The 20,203-nt window shown below is 38.7% G+C and overlaps 2 protein-coding genes across 4 annotated transcripts; both read right to left on the bottom strand.

Annotated features, from left to right (window-relative positions):
- Positions 1–201: 201 nt before the first annotated feature.
- Positions 202–2,678, bottom strand: LOC145480344 (uncharacterized). The gene is made up of 2 exons (XM_081458634.1): positions 2,284–2,678; positions 202–1,716 (listed from the first exon to the last, which is right to left on the bottom strand). The coding sequence occupies exon 2, from the start codon at positions 1,702–1,704 to the stop codon at positions 664–666; it is 1,041 nt and encodes a 346-aa protein (XP_081314760.1). The 5' UTR covers positions 1,705–1,716; positions 2,284–2,678; the 3' UTR covers positions 202–663.
- A 1,003-nt stretch (positions 2,679–3,681) lies between these two features.
- LOC145482102 (uncharacterized) lies at positions 3,682–16,919 on the bottom strand. 3 transcript variants are annotated; one of them, XM_081460700.1, is made up of 10 exons: positions 16,873–16,919; positions 14,499–14,700; positions 9,602–9,640; positions 8,914–9,025; positions 8,264–8,418; positions 7,633–7,749; positions 7,119–7,203; positions 6,789–6,932; positions 4,855–5,100; positions 3,682–4,221 (listed from the first exon to the last, which is right to left on the bottom strand). In XM_081460700.1, exons 2-10 carry the CDS (start codon positions 14,697–14,699, stop codon positions 4,181–4,183), a joined length of 1,140 nt encoding a protein of 379 aa, XP_081316826.1. In that variant the 5' UTR covers position 14,700; positions 16,873–16,919; the 3' UTR covers positions 3,682–4,180. The 3 variants fall into 3 exon arrangements, with proteins under 3 accessions (XP_081316826.1, XP_081316825.1, XP_081316824.1); XM_081460699.1 differs by having other exon boundaries at positions 16,413–16,877; XM_081460698.1 differs by lacking the exon at positions 16,873–16,919 and having other exon boundaries at positions 14,499–16,086.
- Between the last annotated feature and the right edge of the window lie 3,284 nt (positions 16,920–20,203).

The raw sequence follows: 20,203 nt of genomic DNA, 5'->3' as shown, positions 1-20,203 counted from the left end.
CGGACAAAAAAGGCAATAATAAAGTTAGTAAATGCAAGTTGAAGAAATATTTATTGGGGAATAAAACGAAAGAAAGCGTCACGCTCGATTGCGCCAATTTCGCTACTCGAGGACTATTACTAATAGTCCTCTAGTAGCGTAGCCAATCAAAAAGCAGGATTTGCATTAGTCCACTAGCTGGGTGATACTAATTAGCAATATTCTAACATGGCTCCAAGGCTTTGCGGACAAACTTCTATATTTGGTGTTGTTTTCTTTGTATGCAAGTTTCTTTTGGAAATTAAGAACAAAAGAAACTGTCTTGAAAGCCTCGGAGCCATGTCACAATATTAAGACATCGAACGTTGACTAGTGGAATTAGCAGCCTTTGAGGCTCGTTACTTTCGGGAGCAAAAATCGTTATACAAAGTTTGTAGCACTGAGATTTTATACGAAATAAAAGACAGAAGTGGGCCGGCTCTCTACTTTCGGGATTTAGCGGCCATAACTTTTTGTCGTTACTTTCGGGGGGTCTTTACTTTCGGAAGTTTACGGTATCCAAAAATCTCTTTCAAATGTTACAAATACAGACATAAAAAGAAAATAAGAGGCTGTTTTCAAACTTCACTTGATAGATTTAAACTGAAAACTCTTGAAATAAGTCAAAAATGTTCATTACTGCTTTTACGCCACTCCTGAAGAACATTCACTCTCCTGTTGACACAGATTGCCCTTATTTCCATGGATGTTAACTTTTCTCTTTTTGCTGCGGTTATCCTCAGTAGAATTTCTCTCCCCGCGGTATTCCTGCCTGCCACTCGCGCCAACGGTGCGGTTATATAACATTTGCTTCTTAATCAATACTGGCGCCCAATACACCTGGTATTTTTTGCCAGCACCAGACGCCGTCTTCTTGGCCCCGCTTTCGTAAACGCTTTTACCGAATCTTGATTGTAGATAGGTGTTGTATATCTTGCTTGAGCTGGCGTAGGCGGACTTGACACGAAATTCTGTTTTCTTAATTGCCGGGAACGAATCGTCGCACAAGTCTCCATGGAAACGTTTTTTCTCACTTTCTATCGCTTCATCATCTTCGTGGCTTAATTTCTTTGCTTGAACGTCGCGGTGGCCATGGTCTTCAATGATAACTTTTATGTCGCTCTTTGGCAAATTATTACTATTATCTACTGAATCTAGAGTAAAACCCGTTTCACCTGTCGATCCAAGCTTCTTTCCTTCCACGACAAGGGTTTTACTATGTGTTTCAATTGGCTGGTCATCAGTGATTGACAGTGTTTGCAAATCAGGAATGCAAGGAAGTCGAAAATTCTGTTTTGTCACTCTCGCTGGTACGTAACACCATCCTGGGGCCGAACTGGATCGCTTCATCGTCAATATTCCGTTTTCAGTTTTGTTCCCCTTTCTGTCATCTTTCTCTTTCGCTATGAGTTTGGGGAATGAGCTCGACTCAGAATTCGTGTTGGTTGGTACTGGCGACATTGTTAAAGACTTGACTCCACTTTCCCCCTTTCGCGACGGTCGCCAAATCTTTTCACCGATTACTGTTTTGTACTTCTTTTGTTTCTCGTCGTTTTCTTTTCCATAATTTCCATTGATTTTCTCATTTGTTGAGCTAGAAATGTCCGAATCTTGAGCGTCTGGTTCTTTCTCTAATGTGCACTCTTTAGAATCGAGGCGAACTTTTGTGATTGACAAGAAATTCATTTGAATGGTTTCCTACAAAGAAATGATGCATTTGCGGTTATGCGGTTTCCAAACAGACAGTACATTATATTGTCCTAAAATTCTTCATTTTCTCGTTTTAATATAAAAAGCTATTGATTTCTTAAAAATCAACCATTACTTAGCTTACGACAAAACAAATACGAACTGTAAACAAAACAAGCTCGGAATACTCTTGGCTAGGCAACTGGCAGAGAATCAATTCCGTAAAATTTGTTCGTTTTTTACTTCATTACTACTTTGCCGGTTGAAAGTCGGTAGACAGGATTTGTGCGTATAATCAGTGAAGTGGTTGTTTGTCTTCGTGAAATGATTGAACCGGATCTGATGTCGTTCTGTTCATTTAGTTGCATTGAGAAGGATTTAACATCATTTATTTTTCCTATTTGGCCTTTCAACTTGCTTTCGCTTTACATTATAACTTCATCCACTACTTAAGAGAAATGTTTTTCTCATACGTGCTATTTTTTGTAGACCGGCGAAAGGGTTTGAATTTGAAAGCTAGGAGCAAGCACACATACAGTTAAATAAAGTCATAAAAACATTAAAAGACAAGTTTACCTTCCAGACGAGTAATATTCGAGACAGCTTCACTTCCAACAAATGGTTAGAGATCCAGTCGCCAAATTTGTACACTTCAGGTAAAGCGAAGTGTTTCGCCTCTATCAAAAGCCAGGACTTGGTATTTTTTAACCTGTGGGGATTTCAGCGCCTGTGTTGAGTGTCCGCGCTCTAATTTGTTGACTAATAACACAGTGGTTATGGCTACGAACGCCTTGATGCCTGGCGAACACGAATAATTCAGAACCAGATGTACCTCATTAAGTTCATTAAAGTTTGTTTCACACACCTTTGAACGAATGGCTGCCAAAATTCACCTCCTAGTTATTAATTCTATGAATTTCTAATAACACCAATTTAGATAAACATTTCGAATTTGAAAATCCGACATCTGGCATAGAAGAGTCAATTGAACTAGTAAGACGAAGTTTAAACGCACAAGTAAATATTGTCAATCAACTGAATGGTCTTTTAGCGGCTTTTTTTATGCCCAAGTTTCATTTCTATCCACCACGCAAGTGGCTGCAGAATGGCATTTGATTGGCTTAGAGGGTCTTCAGTTATCGACATTGTTATTTCAGAGAAACAATTTCTATGTTGAACGATGGTCATTGAAACTGATTGGCAGGGCGGCAAACTTCAGAGAGACAGTAAATTGACACAAAACAAATACAATCATTTCTAGGTAATGATTGTGGACTTTTCCGCTCAGAAAACATTAACAAAAGAAGGTTGTTATTCTTCGAGTGTTTTCTCGCCTAAATCGACTTCAAAATGTAAAATGTATATTGAATTTTCTTCTCCATCTATATAGGAGGCCGCCCTGCTTGTATGTTTAAATAATGATCTGTAAAAGAAGAAACAGATGAACAACAACGAAACTTTAAACAAATCTTTAAACAGTGAATTGAGAATGCTTGAGAGTAAAGAGGATTTATAGCACATGAAGGAAAATAAATATGTAAGCTTGTATTTTTTTATTTCAACTAATCTGCCATTAAAAAGAAAACCTGGTTATTCTTTCAAAAAAGTTATTTAAAAGATGCTGTTTAATATGGTTATTTTCATATTTTACATGGCAAACGTAACAGGCTGTGCCGTACGTAACGTTTGTTCAACTGAAATTACATATCATTTCTTTCAGAGACCGGCAATATGAAAATAGCAATTCTTTACAGTGATCGCTAGACAACTTTTGAAAAGATAGTTCTGAGAATTTGAAAGTGCATCGCGATGTTAATATTCCTTACATTCTCTCACCTTCCTCCTTAAAAAAGTCAGGAGAAACTCGTTAAACATGAAAAAAAAAAAAAGATTAATATGAGTAATAAAAAAGCGTATGATTAAATTGATTAAAAGTGAAATTAAAGAAGAATTTATCGCGCATCTTGTCTTGGATCGTTTTCTTATTTCATGTGGAACTCTTAAATTTCTCTTTAATAAAAACAAGCAAAATATAATAAAAAGACAAAACAAACCATGAAACTAACCCTTTGGATTGCAAACAAGCATTTCATAATTTTCTTAAGATTTTTAAAAGAGTTGTCGATTGGCACCTTTAAGATCTTTCCGACTTTGTTTAGTGTATATGAGTGCATTTGATTTAAGACAAACTGTCAAGACATATCAGTAATACGGTAGAAAATTTTGCAAAAGCACTGCTTTAAGTTGAGGCAGCTATCTGTATGTCGTTTCATCATCTACTACTTCCTCACTGCTATTGGTGTTTCACTGTCTGCACTTGCGCAATAGACCATCGTTACGCGCGTCATTCTGGGATAAGCGAAATGGACAGAGCGCTCTACTTTATGCCCAGTCCACTCCTGCATCAGTGTCGGCGACGGACTAGGACGACCAGATTACTTCTCAACACTGGATCCTCTGGACCTCTTAACTTCTAATAAAGCGTCAAGGAGGGCAGAAGCAGTCTTTCAAAGTCTGGCAAGAAAAAAGTAACACTCAATTACATCTTTACTTAAATTTATATGTTGTGAACGCTATCATGGATGGATGGTTGCGTGGTTGAAGCAGTTTCATTATCATTGGAGTCTTTAGCTTAATTACGAAACTCCGGTCAGTGTGTGAATTATACATGTACACCATCCTTGCTACGTATCGCAGAATTTTACCACCGTCTGTCTTGCAGAAATACTCAAAATAACTTAACAGATTCAGATTAAAATATGGGCGCTTTCCATTCAACCACAATGCAAACACCAGAACATTCGTTAATTGTTCAATTTCCGAAATGCGAACCATGATTATTCAACCGAAAATTTCGGGTTGAAAATCAAATGGAACAGAAATTCCTGGTGAGAAATTTTCAAAAACGTGCGTATTGCTTGCGAGGTTGTTCTCTTTTTCGGAAATTGTAGACAATGCTGTTCCATTCACCACAAGAAATTCCCGGAAGTGAAATCGGAAATTTTGGTCGAATGGAAAGCGTTCTATGTCTTTCTAAAGGGAAATTATCCCCTGACGTTTTAGCCTCTTTGGGACTACTGCTTGCGGATGTTGTCCTGAAAATACTATTAACACTTTCAAAAGACCTAAAAGCTAGTACAGTTATACCTTGTTCTTTGACAAAGCCATTATTGTCCAGATCAGCAAACGCCGATATTTCCTGAACTTCTTCCTCACTTATTCTATCCCCATACCATACGTGTAGCGCTTCTTGTATTTCAATGACTGATACATGACCTGTCTGGTCCGGATCGAACACGTTGTAGACACAGGTCACCTCAGTTTTTTCATGTTGCTCTGCTACAATTTCCTCCAGGAACTTGATAACCTCGCCGAAGGTTACCGTTTGTTTGTCTAAAAGGACATTAAAACTATTCTGAATACTTTTCAGGCTGGTGTTTAGTTAGAAAAACAGGTAAAATGCCGTTTTTTATAGTGGACAATGCGCTTAGCTACACCAAGCTACTTCTCAGGCATGTCACTTAAACTGAGAGAAAGAAATATTTCAAATAAACATAATAGGCTTAAAAATCCCAACTGGTGGGCGCGGGGCAAACCAATTGGCTATTTTAATAAAACAAGCATGAGCGAGGAGTTGAACTAGGGTCTACCGAGAAACAACTCCAGCTGAGTAGTCAGAGCGGGACTTGAACCCACAACCTGGAGCTCCAGATTTCAATTCCGGTGCCCTAACCACTGCTTCCCATGATATGGCTGGTTGAATACGTTGCTCATGCGCAGATTTCGTCTGGATATGCGCGAACAGTATTTAATGGACAGTTTCCAGAACGTTATCACATGAACTTGCCAAAGTGATACAAAATGAGTACCAGTTTTGAAAATTTAAAACACAAATTTGTTACGAAAACTGAGGTTGCTGGATGGTAAACCAGCTTTTCCATTCAGTAGCTCTTACTTAGTTTTACTTTAGATCCAAACAAATCAGCGCTACGGATACATTTTACATTGGTCCTAAAACGTGCGCCCTTTGATATATATAAATCACGCTTTTTTCCTTTCTTTGGCAATCGTTCTGTCGAGGAACTATTGGCTAATAGTTACCTCACGGAAATTTGATGTTCTTAAAACTTGCATATTTGTCGGAGAAACGAAGCTTCGAGGGCAAATATTTGGGGGGGGGGGGGGGGCAGGGATGGCGCAGTGGTGAGAGCGCTCACCTCCCACCAGTGTGTCCCGAGTTCGATTCCCGGACCCGGCGTCATATGTGGGTTGAGTGTGTCGTTGGTACTCTACCCTACCCCGACAGGTTTTTCTCCGGGTACTCCGGTTTTCCCCCCTCTCGTCAAAACCTAACATTTGAGTGAGTAAGTGAGTGAGTGAGTGAGTGAGAACTTTATTAAAGTGTCAAAAACCTTATAGCCTTCAAATAATACACCATACTAATTAGGGGACACTGCTAAAAAACTATACTAATACTAATATTAATACATTCCAAATTTCAATTTGATTCTGGAATGCACGGGCATTTCTGAACGAGTTCTTGTGATCTTCTTGGTGCTCCGTGGTTAAATAAATTACATTTACATACTCACATATTTTTAAAGAAAATCAAATTTCCGCGGGGCAGCTATCAGCCGATAGTTCCGAGACATGAACACTCTATTGTCTACACTCTATTGTCTTTATTGTTCACCACTTAATTTTCTTAATTCCGCGCTTCAGTTCAAAAAAATCATATTGAGTTACTTTCAACTTTCTTACATGAAAGGCGCGAGAGCCCAATGTAAAATTTGAAAAAGAAAACAGACAAACTGGGTCTCTCAATTATTTTTTCTATAAGCCCGCGCCCGCATGTTTACAGAGAAATTTTCACGGACGAGTACTACTCATCCGGGTATTTTCCTCGGACGGGCACTATGGGCTGATAGTGTCCCTCCGCGGATGAACAGTATCGCGTCACGTAATCAATTTAAACTAATAAGAATCAGAAAAAAATTAGCGGTGAATTGTAATGTTATTATTATTATTATTATTATTATTATTATTATTATTGGTAAGGTCACTGTTCCTCGTCACTTTACCTGCTAACTCAAGCTCATTCAAGTAGTCCCAGGCCTCTGCCTTGTGAACGTTGTAGCCCAGGTTTCGAAGCAGTGGGAACAAAAACTTGAATTGTATCTTTCCAGTGGCGTGCACATCAAACATGGAAAACGCTTCTTCGAACACTGCAAAGAAATTAGAAGAAATAACAACGATTACTCGAAAATTCCCCCTGAATATATAACATAAAGATGGTTTTCTCTCAGGTTTTCGAAATTTCGCTTGTAGAATCACGAGGTGCATCGCAATGGGCAATCCTCAAAAGAAGTGTAAAAGAGAAATTGGCATCAGAGTTTTGTGTCAAATCGTACCTTCCATATGATCTTTATTGAAAGCCACCTTCTTTCCCGTGTCTTCATCGTCGCAATACATCGAGAAGGCCTCGTTTACCCTTTGCTGAAAGATATCAGACATCGTATGCATATCTGTTGCTATATATATGACTATATATCAAATGAATAAATAAATATATGTTATTTGCCGACGAGAGGTCAGGTCCGTATAGTGAAAAAACTATGACCGAGGTCCCGAAAATGCTAGCATTTTCAAGTCCGGGTCACTGGAATGCTTTTAAAGTCAGAACTGAACGAAATTTTATCAATTTACGAATAGATGAGCTTAGAGTTTGTCAGCTACTCTTTTCGTAACATCTCGCTATAGCTATTTTCAAGCGTACAACTAGTCGACATTTTCTTTGTCCCACGCTCGTGTCATGTTGATCAATTTACCTTTCACATTTCATTAACGAGCCTAAAAAATTCACCATCTGTATTCACTAGTCGACATATTGTTAAGCAAGGCAACTTTACTTTGTCTGTAAACTACCTCTCTTATCTGTGCTCTTTTGACGGAGAACTTCAGATGTCCTTCAGCTTGTCTCAGGGCATGCATGACTTCCGAGGCGTACTTCAGAGAAGCTTTACCCAGGTAGAAATCATTGATCTGAAAAATATTAAAGAACTCGGCCACCATTCTTATAATTTAGGTTCTACAAGTTTCGAACACGGGGGTGCTCTCTTATATGAGCTTTAGAGGTATGTGCTGCCCCAAAGAGTATGGTTTTTCAGCCGTTTTGGGCATAAATAGGCTATCGATTTTGGCCATTTAGTCTTGAATAGGGTATAATTTTTGCACTCTAGTCTTGAATTGGGTATGTTTTTTGGAAGAAGTTTCTTTTTTATCATTATCGATAAGACCATCAGCAAAAGCCCTTCACAAATTATGTTTACGGGCAACTGTGTCAGGTCAAAAATAGGGTGTCGAATTTTTTGTCAGGTCAAAAATACGGTAGGGAAAATCACAGAGTTTGGTCATAAATAGGGTAAGTGTTTTGGACTGAGCGGGCCGCACACCCCCACTCAATTTTTCTGGTAGTAGCCCCCGCGGAGGGATCGAGTCCCAAGTTTCCATTTGTTATTAACCAAAATATACATGAATCGATAAAGGTTTATGATACCGCTAATATCTTATCGCCGGGAAACAGTTTTCCTTCTGCCAGGCTACCGGGTTTGATATCCGCCACATATATTCCCGGATAGTCCGCTTTGTCATCGGTTTCTGGTTCATCCACTAACTGAATCCCAAGCTTGTTGTTGTTTTCTCCTGATGTAGCTTTATGTAAAGAGGAAAAGATAATTGCATCGTGTGCAGTTTAGCGATAAATCTGATGTATTCAGCGTACGAGATTTTTATTAAAAACTGGATCATTGTATAATGCACTTCAAGAGTTTTCATTGGCTTAGTCGTCATGGGTTATGACACATTATACCATCATGGCTCTACAAATATGGTAAGCGTACGTGAGATTTATGGGGGCTTTGTGTTCTTATTTAGTTTAGTTTACCATCCTTTGGGAGCGTTTTTATTAAAAAAAATTATTCCAATCGTGCTTCTTGGAAGTGAGATGATTATAGCCAACTTGACGCTACGCGCCTCGTTGAATATCTACCATCTCATATCCAATGCGCGCTCGTGGAATAATGGTTAAATATCCCCTTCATACGGTCACTAGCCCTTCAAATATTTGAAGGGCTAGTGACCGTTCCAGATCAATTGTACTTAGGAGCGAAATTTTAATGTACTATAGAAACATCTAGTATCTGAGACCTGATCTTGGTGTGGTGATTATTTCCACAGTCTCTAACTTCGCTTGCTGATAACTCTGACGGAGCCTCAGGGTCTGGACAAGTTTCTTCCTCACTTGAAGATCCAGTGTGGTCTGCGAAAATATAAACATGATCTGAGTACAGCACATAATAGAATGCTCAGTAATGTATATCAGTGACTATACAAAATGTACAGAGGTGTCGATGGCTTGTGCTAATTATTAAAGTTGGGGCTTTACTAGACTACAGTCCCACTATACTACTTGCATAATAATGTAGTAAAAATTTGCCAACTCTTCGTTTATTTTCATGCAATATATCAAACACGAAAGACCGTGTTTGACCACATTTCCCAAACACCGAGATAAAAATGGAAAATACGACGCGTAGCAACGTATTTTTGATGAGCTTCTATTCGAGGTGTTTGGAAATGTTGTCAAACACAGCCTTGAGTGTTTGAAAGATCTTTTCAGTCAAAACTAGCACCAAGGAGAAAACGGAGAAGCAATATCGTAAAAACCTATGCTGATTAAGATCAGATATCCAAACGCCCTCACGGTCATAATTTCCTTGATGACTGAATTATTATTGAATTTGAGAACTACGCAAAGTCTACAGCTTTGAACGAGGCCATAGCCTAAACTGGCTTTAAACTTTGTTCAATTTGTCGTGGCTCAGAGAATATATACCTGAAGGAGTTTCTTCCCCATTTGAAGGTCAAATGTGGTCTGCAAAAATAAGTACAATAAATTGATGCAACAATGTCTCAAACGTTGTTAATTTCTCTAATTGCTTTCTAACTTTAAAAATATTATTTTCTCCATAATGTACATAGCGAGACCACAAAACGGCGCCTGCTAAAATGGGCCACAACTGGAAAACTAGGTCACGCCTAGAAAAATGGGTCAACCCTGGAAAAATGGGTCACACTTGAAAAATGGGTCAAAAATGGAAAAATAGGTCACACTTGGAAAAATGGTTCACACTTAGAAAAATGGGTCACATTTGGAAAAATGAGTCACACCTGAGAAATTGGGCTGCTCTTGCAAAAATGAGTCACAATTGGAAAAATGGGTCACACTTGGTAAAATAATTCTCACCTGAAAAAATGGGTCAAACTTGGTAAAATGGGTAACACTTGGAAAAATGTGGCAAACTTGGAATAATTCGGCACACTTGAATAAATCCGGTACACTTGAAAAAATGTCATACACTTAAAAAAATGCGGCAAACTTGGAAAAATGCGTCATACTTGGAAAAATGCGGCACACTAGGAAAAATACAACACACTTGAAAAAATGCGGCACACTTGGAAAAATGCGACACACTTGAAAACATACGGCACACTTGGAAAAAAGCGCCACACTTGGAAAAATGCCCCACACTTGGAAAAATGCGCCACACTTGAAAAAAATGCGGCACACTTAAAAAAAATACGGCACAATTGGAAAAATGCGGCACACTTGGGAAAATGCGGCACACTTGAAAAATGCGCCACACTTGAAAAAATGCGGCACATCTGAAAAAATGTGCCACACTTGGAAAAATGCAGCACACTTGGAAAAATGCGGCACACTTGGAAAAATGCGACACACTTGGGAAAATGCGGCACACTTGAAAAAATACGCCTTACTTGGAAAAATGCGGCACACTTGGAAAAATGCGGCACACTTGGGAAAATGCGGCACACTTGGAAAAATGCGCCACATTTGAAAAAACGCGCCATACTTGAAAAAATTCGGCACACTTGGAAAAATGCGGCATACTTGGAAAAATGCAACACACTGGAAAAAATGCGGCATACTTGGAAAAATGCGGCACACTTGGAAAAATGGGGCACACTTAAAAAAAATGCGGCACACTTGAAAAAATGCGCAACACTTTTAAAAATGGGGCAAACTTGGAAAAATGTGGAATACTTGCAAAAATGCGGGACACTTGGAAAAATGCAGCACAGTTGCAAAAATGCAAGACACTTAGAAAAATGCGACACACTTGAAAAAATGCACCACACTTGGAAAAATGCGGCACACTTGCAAAAATGCGGCACACTTGCAAAAATGCGCCACACTTTCAAATATGGGGCAAACTTGGAAAAATGCGCCACACTTGGAAAAATGAGGAACACATAGAAAGATGCGGCACACTTGGAAAAATGCGGCACGCTAGGAAAAATGCGGCACACTTGGAAAAATGCGCCACACTTGGAAAAATTCGCCACACTTGAAAAAATTCGGCACACTTGGAAAAATGCGGCATACTTGGAAATATGCGCCACACTTGGAAAAATGCGGCATACTTGAAATAACGCGCCACACTTGAAAAAATTCGGCACACTTGGAAAAATGCGGCATACTTGGAAAAATGCAACACACTGGAAAAAATGCGGCATACTTGGAAAAATGCGGCACACTTGGAAAAATGGGGCACACTTAAAAAAAATGCTGCACACTTGAAAAAATGCGCAACACTTTTAAAAATGGGGAAAACTTGGAAAAATGTGGAATACTTGCAAAAATGCGGGACACTTGGAAAAATGCAGCACAGTTGCAAAAATGCAAGACACTTGGAAAAATGCGACACACTTGAAAAAATGCACCACACTTGGAAAAATGCGGCACACTTGCAAAAATGCGGCACACTTGGAAAAATGCGCCACACTTTCAAATATGGGGCAAACTTGGAAAAATGCGCCACACTTGGAAAAATGAGGAACACATAGAAAGATGCGGCACACTTGGAAAAATGCGGCACGCTAGGAAAAATGCGGCACACTTGGAAAAATGCGCCACACTTGGAAAAATTCGCCACACTTGAAAAAATTCGGCACACTTGGAAAAATGCGGCATACTTGGAAATATGCGCCACACTTGGAAAAATGCGGCATACTTGAAATAACGCGCCACACTTGAAAAAATTCGGCACACTTGGAAAAATGCGGCATACTTGGAAAAATGCAACACACTGGAAAAAATGCGGCATACTTGGAAAAATGCGGCACACTTAGAAAAATGGGGCACACTTAAAAAAAATGCGGCACACTTGAAAAAATGCGCAATACTTTTAAAAATGGGGCAAACTTGGAAAAATGCGGAATACTTGCAAAAATGCGGGACACTTGGAAAAATGCAGCACACTTGGAAAAATGGGGCACACTTAAAAAAAATGCGGCACACTTGAAAAAATGCGCAACACTTTTAAAAATGGGGAAAACTTGGAAAAATGCGGAATACTTGCAAAAATGCGGGACACTTGGAAAAATGCAGCACAGTTGCAAAAATGCAAGACACTTAGAAAAATGCGACACACTTGAAAAAATGCACCACACTTGGAAAAATGCGGCACACTTGCAAAAATGCGGCACACTTGCAAAAATGCGCCACACTTTCAAATATGGGGCAAACTTGGAAAAATGCGCCACACTTGGAAAAATGAGGAACACATAGAAAGATGCGGCACACTTGGAAAAATGCGGCACGCTAGGAAAAATGCGGCACACTTGGAAAAATGCGCCACACTTGGAAAAATTCGCCACACTTGAAAAAATTCGGCACACTTGGAAAAATGCGGCATACTTGGAAATATGCGCCACACTTGGAAAAATGCGGCATACTTGAAATAACGCGCCACACTTGAAAAAATTCGGCACACTTGGAAAAATGCGGCATACTTGGAAAAATGCAACACACTGGAAAAAATGCGGCATACTTGGAAAAATGCGGCACACTTAGAAAAATGGGGCACACTTAAAAAAAATGCGGCACACTTGAAAAAATGCGCAATACTTTTAAAAATGGGGCAAACTTGGAAAAATGCGGAATACTTGCAAAAATGCGGGACACTTGGAAAAATGCAGCACACTTGCAAAAATGCAGGACACTTGGAAAAATGCGACACACTTGAAAAAATGCACCACACTTGGAAAAATGCGACACACTTGCAAAAATGCGGCACACTTGGAAAAATGCGCCACACTTTTAAAAATGGGTCAAACTTGGAAAAATGCGCCACACTTGAAAAAATGAGGAACACATGGAAACATGCGGCACACTTGGAAAAATGCGGCACGCTAGGAAAAATGCGCCACACTTGGAAAAATATGCCACACTTGAAAAAATTCGGCACACTTGGAAAAATGCGGCATACTTGGAAATATGCGCCACACTTGGAAAAATGCGCCACACTTGAAAAAATTCGGCATACTTGGAAAAATGCGGCATACTTGGAAATATGCGGCACACTTGGAAAAATGGGGCACACTTGGAAAAATAAGGCACACTTGAAAAAATACGCCTTACTTGGAAAACTGCGGCACACTTAAAAAAAATCCGGCACACTTGGAAAAATGCGCAACACTTAGAAAAATGCGCCACACTTGGAAAAATGCGCCTTATTTGGAAAAATGCGCCTTATTTGGAAAAATGCGGCACACTTGGAAAAATGCGGCACACTTGAAAAAATGCGCGCACTTGGAAAAGTGCGGTACACTTGGAAAAGTGTAGCACACTTGGAAAAATGCGGTACACTTGAAAAAAAGGCGGCATACTTGGGAAAACGCTGTACACTTGGAAAAATGCGCGACACTTGGAAAAATGCGCCACACTTGGAAAAATGCGGCACAGTGGAAAAATGTGCCACACTTGGAAAAATGCGCCACACTTGGAAAAATGCGGCACACTTGGAAAAATGCAGCACACTTGGAAAAATGGGGCACACTTAAAAAAGTGCGGCACACTTGGAAAAATGCGGCACACTTGGAGAAATGCGCCACACGTGGATAAATGGGTCACACCTGGAAAAATGGTTTACTGAACCATTAAAGAGAGAAATTTGGATAACTGTACTTTCAGTTTCTTCCTAGAACTGCAAATATATTATTATCTAGACCGGAAATGAAGTATAGAAATGACGTCATCAATATCCTTAGTCATTGGCGAGGATATGGAAAATACAGCACTCGGGCCCCGGATGTAGTTTCGTATGTATTTCACGAGTGGTTTATGTTTAGAGAGATCGAGAAGATAACTCATTTTATTTTGCCAGATATTTTTCGCTCGTTCAGCGATCATCTTCAGTTGTGAGTTATTTTTCAAGTAACATTTGAATTTATGATAACAAATAAAACAATGACAATACAGATATTCAACAAATTAGGGGTCAGACACCAATAGCGGAAGAAAACAAAATGGTGCCCATTAGTAACGAGCTAATTAGACCGAGAGAGTTAAATTAACATGAATTAACTGTTTTGTTTCAAAAGAATTTTTCTCAGACAGATAATTTTTCGTGTTAATTTAACTCTCTCCATCCAGGTGTATCAATAGGTACTGGTGGATTTAATGCCGGGAAATAACCCTGCTATGGACAAGCATCCTTTCCGTAGAGGGGGAGGGGGGAAGGGGGACACTCGCACACTTTATTTTACCTTAATATAGGCAACATGATTCTTTACTTGTTGACTTATACTCAAAGATCTGGTTTAACTTAAATCATATTAGCCCTTCGTAAATTGACTTTCTTTAAAGTAAATTTGCATTGTATTATTCTTGCTTTACATTACGTAATTTTTATATCGTACACTGTTACCTTGGTATCACCATCTTCTGATCTTCTTGAGTACTTTTTGTAGATCCTAATGGTTGTTAAAATAGCAATAACAATCCACAGCAACAAAACAAAAGCTACGCAACCGAAAAACAGAGTGTACGCTGCAATGGCGTGTGGGTCCTTGAGAGATTCAGCCGTGTCCTTTTTATGGCCTGCAAGTTTGGCAATCCAGGAACCCATCCTAACGTAACACGAAGAACAACTCATGTTAAAAATATTTGGTTTGTAGCCAGGCATCAGTTAAAACTTTGATGAAATTTTTTTTTTGCCTGGCTTAAAAACTATAACAGGACGTTTCGGTTGTTGCTGCAACAAGAATTCCAATTTTTAAATTGCAGCCCCCTTTCAATTGAACCTTCATTGACACATTTATATATTGCACAGCTTTTTTCTTTTTTATTCATATAACATCAAGGACGCCGATGCTTATGCACATTTTTGGCTGAAAGAAGGTTACAGCAGCAACCGAAACTTCCAGTGAAAGTTCTTAAGCCAGTAAAACGTTTTTAATCAATTTTTACAACTCGTATATTTCAATGCAAAAATCAACAGAACCAATTTAACTTCTATTTTAAGGTGCCAAAATAGCATTTGTTCACTGTGAAAAGTTAGGGCTTCAAAGCGCTGTACAAAGGGAATTTATTTTGCCCAAATTAATGATTTTTATGTAGCTTTTGACGTAAGTAGATTCAGTACTCTGTTGGGGGAGTTTTTGTCATCCGGGATATAGACATTGCTTATCGTGGTCCACTTTCTCTTTTGCCCTGCATTCTCAGCAAGTGAAGGGAATATTCCTTCCCTTAACGTGGTTTCTCCCTCACCTTTGCTGGGCTGATACTTCAGTATGTTTGTAATGTAAGCTTTATAATCTTCCTATATCAAAATACCAGGCTACACCTGTGGTCAATATGTTCCACTTGGGAGTGTTAAATTTTATTTCCCAGCAAACAGAGCGCAGTCCGAAAGCAGCACCCTCGCGAGTTACGTATATGTTGCATTGCAGAGTATTAGGAACAAAATACAGAAAGACGTTTTTATATTAACAATATATTTCCCTAAAAATGTCCAGAGATATTGTTGTTCAAAGGACTATAATTCAAAAAGCAGCGACCCTTGTGAACTTGAGAGAACTGTGCTGATTGGAAATAACAACTTTCAATTATCCCGTAGTACCCGTATCCTGTTGTGTTGGAAATTATGCAATTAATTAGACATTTCTGTGGTTATCGGTTTTCGAAACGGTGAGAAAGAACGTTATCTGACAGTAACCGAGTAACGGTTAAAGTTATGAGGATTGTTTACGCTTACGCCACTTTTGACTTTTAAAGGTCACTGTAGAACCATGAGGTATAGCAATCAAATCAAAGTCAAAAATATTTCATGGCTGGCTCAATTTCTCGGCAAATAAAGACTTGTAACGACGCCTGTAGATCTTCCATGGCATTCTCCTTTTTGGGAACAATTAGTTTATTTAATTTAGCGACTTTTTTTAAATACATTACTACGTCTTTATAGTAAATACCTGATCCAAATTTGTTTCAGTGATATCAGACTTGATGTTTTGGAAAAAAAATCGCTGACATTAATCTCTGGGTTTTAGGATAGGCAGTTTCTTTCCGTGGTTTTATCAAAAGCACGTGCTCGAGCTGTCATATGTTATTAATTACAGACGTTAATTTGAATTTTCTGCTAACTAGCAATGATACAATAAATTTACATTTTCTGAAAAAGAACATGGATGCTAACAACGTACTTAAAAATTAGTGAATAAAGTTGAAGCTCAAATAAAGCCTTAGCAAATAACTTTGAAACAAAGGATCATAAAGTGAACAACATTTGATCTTAAAAATCAAAGCGTTGTTACAGACCATGCATGCCACTATTCATGAGTACCTGCGGGTAGAGTCTGTCGCAAGAACCCTTTGTAACGTTTCCGTTAAGACACCCTCGTGAGTGATGTCACACTCAAAAGTTTCTTCAACCACCGAGAATCTAAGCTAGCGATACACGTTCTTTAGGTGTTCCCCACTGAAGTCGACATTTATCAGCGCAAAACAATTTTGTTTCCCTCTTATGTCGCCTGACAATGTTGTCGCTAGCTTGACCTTCTCTCAGAAGGAATTCTTACGTCAAGTAAATGACGTAAGCTTTCTGTTGTTTGCGTATGCCCGATAGGCATCTCGTCACAGGGATAAAAATATCGGCTCTCTGATTGGCTAACCGGTTTGTAAGCCATTTCAAGTCAGTTGCGCGGCATTAATGTATCTTAGCAACGTTTATCCCCTGCAAAAATGAACACTTAACAAACCGAAAACAACATCTGACTGGTTTATCTTAAAAACACATCGCTTACCTAGTCGTCGGCCTGTAAATCAATCTTTTTTTTTTCGGTTGTTGCTCCAGGAACTAAAAAAAAACTGAAAAGTTACTAGGATAGCGACAAATTGATTGTCAACGTAAGTGGCTATTAAAAGCAAATAGCTTTTAGCAATGACAGCAATTAGGCTATCTTTAATCGAGATAAAAGTTAAAAAAACAAGAATTCACACTTACATTAGCCACGGATTCATACATTGTCTTGTTTCCAGTGGATTTTTGCATATTAAGTAAGTTTTAACTCGAGTTTTAGTAGCCGGGTTGGGGGAGACATCAAAACGAGCCTACGTTAAGTTATATGAATGATTACAATCAATCAAGCATTCAATCGCGTTTACATCCTAATATACAATACATCTCAAACACAAGGCCTTGAATGTTAATGGAAATTCGATGTTGAATATTTACCTTTGTGAATCAAAATTAGAATTCAGAATTTCACGTTTTAAAGTTAAAAACAAATTCAGTTCATTTGAATTTCACATTGTTCAACTTACAAAACAATGAAATAATTTTCTTTTACAATATGAAAGGATATTTGAGCATTTGAGCGTACAGGTTGAAAGGACAACGAAGGAAGGTTCTTTCTTTAGTAAATACGAAACCATTAAAGCGCCTTAAATTTAGATTATACAAGTAATCATAACAAAACAAGCCAAACAACCTTGTACATCAGTTTCCCGTGAAGATACCTTAAGGTGGCGGAACACAGTTTTCGCGCGCGCTTTTGCTGATGCAATTCAGCGCGCGCACAAGGATTGGAAAAACAAATATGCCGTCAATAGAGCGATCCAGCGATCATTTTATTCACTCAACACCCGCACTATTTGTGCTATTTTTCTCTATATTTGAACGCAGTGTATTGATGGCTTTAGTGTCTTATTACAAAGAGATATTGGAAAAGGTAACGATGCAAAGAACCCAGCGATTCTCAGCTTTTTCTTTGTTACCGAAAGAACCCTCAAAGAACCCAGTTAAGGTCATTCCACCGAAATAGAACCTGCACTGAGATTTTTGTGAAACTTTGCCTATTGATTGTTTATATTATAGGAACTTAAATTTTGAAATAAAAATGAGGGGGTCCCATGTTCGTTTAGGAGCAACAGCACCTTGTTTATACCCATATAAATCCTTATAATAGCACCATGATTGTAGTCACGATTGCTTGCTGAATTCACGTTTCCGACGATAGCTTTTTGCTCTACACTGAGAATTGGTCCATATTTATTTTACACAGAGAAAGTTACTACTCAATTCAAAACAACAGTAAAAAATGATAGGTCACCATACTCGTTCGCGAGAAAATGACGATTTACCTCTATGGCGAGGTCTAGCTGTAAAGAAAAAGCCGCCATTTTTTAATGCACGCGCTCTAATCACGCGTGAAATTATGTGCAGTAGGGATGCGCAATGCAATACTGGGGAATGACCTTAAATAAATGGTTATGTAAGTAGGTAAAATGTATATTGCCCAACGTGTTAAACGTCAAGTTTCGTATAAAAAATGCCCTGGTGCATAATATTTATCCCTGCTATTTGTATAGTTTTTAATCAAACTTCAATGGCCTAAGAACAAGAGTTAATTGATGAAGATTAAAGACATGGTTACCTTGCATGTGGGAATTAATCAGAGATTTCGTAAAGTAAATACTTTTCTAACTGTCTTGTACAGCCAAAATTTCTCCATTAGTTGGACAATTTTTTCATAACAGGTTTACTCTGTAGCTGAAAAGTTTGTTAAAATGCCATTTATTTATTCAGTCCCATATCGTTTATTTATACTTTTAATTCAATTAATTATGACTCTGGTGGCACAACTTTGACGACAGATATTGGGCCCGTCCTAGGAAATAAGCAAAAGCACAAAACGACTTCAGCCGCTAGCTAGCGGCCTTGGCCCCATGGGGAAACTTCCATATGAAAAGGTCGGGGATGCTCGTCGTAAAACTTGAATTAAACCCCTAAAGGAGACCAGTCTGGGTGCGGTTCAAGCTTTATTTGATCTCTAAATGATACCACTTAAAATGGGATAAGCTTGATTACCAGCCACTGTTCAGGAAATGAGCCCGCGCTGATAGGCTGGACTGGAGAGACCGGCAGAAACCGAGCCTAAAAAAGGAGGGCGTTTTTATGATTACGTCTTCGATTGCGCCCTAAAAGATACTTTGACAGCTAAAAATAGTGGCGTTTCGTCATAAACACCCTAAGTGAGACCGGCATCCTTGATTTTTACCTTTGGGCGAGACGACTAACATCCCCGACCTTAACATATGGGAGTTCCCCCCCAGGTCTCGGCCAGCTGAGTGTGATAAAAACGACAGGCTTTGCTAAAGCCTAGCTAATTATGCGAGGATTATAAAAAAACAAACAAAAACTATTTATCCAATAGCAATCCTTCAATAACCACATGTAAACTGATGGCCTTGTTTACCGATTAATTTGTTACGCTTTCATTACCCTTGCAATACAGCTGAATGTTGCATTTCTTAGTTGTGTTTTAATTCCTAGCTATCAGCAGTTTTATACTAAAAAAATGATAAAAAAAAATACTTATTCATGGGCTGATGCCACCTGATATTTATCGTCAATGTTTGTTAAACATCGTTCACTGCATAAATAATTAATAGAACAGTCGATAAGAAATCAATTGACAGACCACTGGTTGCCAAACTTTGCCCGCCTCTTTGTTTCGCCGGATGGTCCATTCTACTTTTTAAAGTTTATGAGCGATATACTCATGTTCTGGGAGAGTTGGAAATGAGTACTCGGCGAGAAACGTATGTATTCCGATAATCATTTAAACGACTGACTTTTTTTTTGGTGTTTGTTGTCATAACTATTCGGATTTGCATTCGGCTTGCAACTGAGCCGCGTCCATTCCTGAAACAACATGTTCTAGTCCGCTTTATTTTTGTAAGCAAACGAGCAAGACATTTTAAAAGCATTGCTAAACCCACCCCATTAGCAAAGTTTAGGAACCATACCTTAAACGTAGAAAAATCCTATTCGCATTTTATTTAGTATTTATAACGACACTATGCAAATTCACTTACAGGATTCAAGTGAAGACACTGTTCTCGTTATGCGAGTCCTGTTACGTTGCTAAATAGTTAGAGAACAAAACATATGGTCTACGATCACTATCGCCTTGTATGGTTCATCGCGGCTTTTTATTACAGGAGATTTAACATTACAATTGAGCGCGCTTTCAAATCGGAAATTTATCACAAAGCAGTAGACGGTTTTTGCTTTGCTGAAGGCATCTGAGTGTTTGTTTGAACTAGGTGCTTCTCGATCAGATGGTGATC

The sequence above is a fragment of the Orbicella franksi genome, chromosome 3, assembly GCF_964199315.1.
Source record: "Orbicella franksi chromosome 3, jaOrbFran1.1, whole genome shotgun sequence".
NCBI lineage: Eukaryota > Metazoa > Cnidaria > Anthozoa > Scleractinia > Merulinidae > Orbicella > Orbicella franksi.
This window is presented reverse-complemented; position numbering and strand designations above follow the sequence as displayed.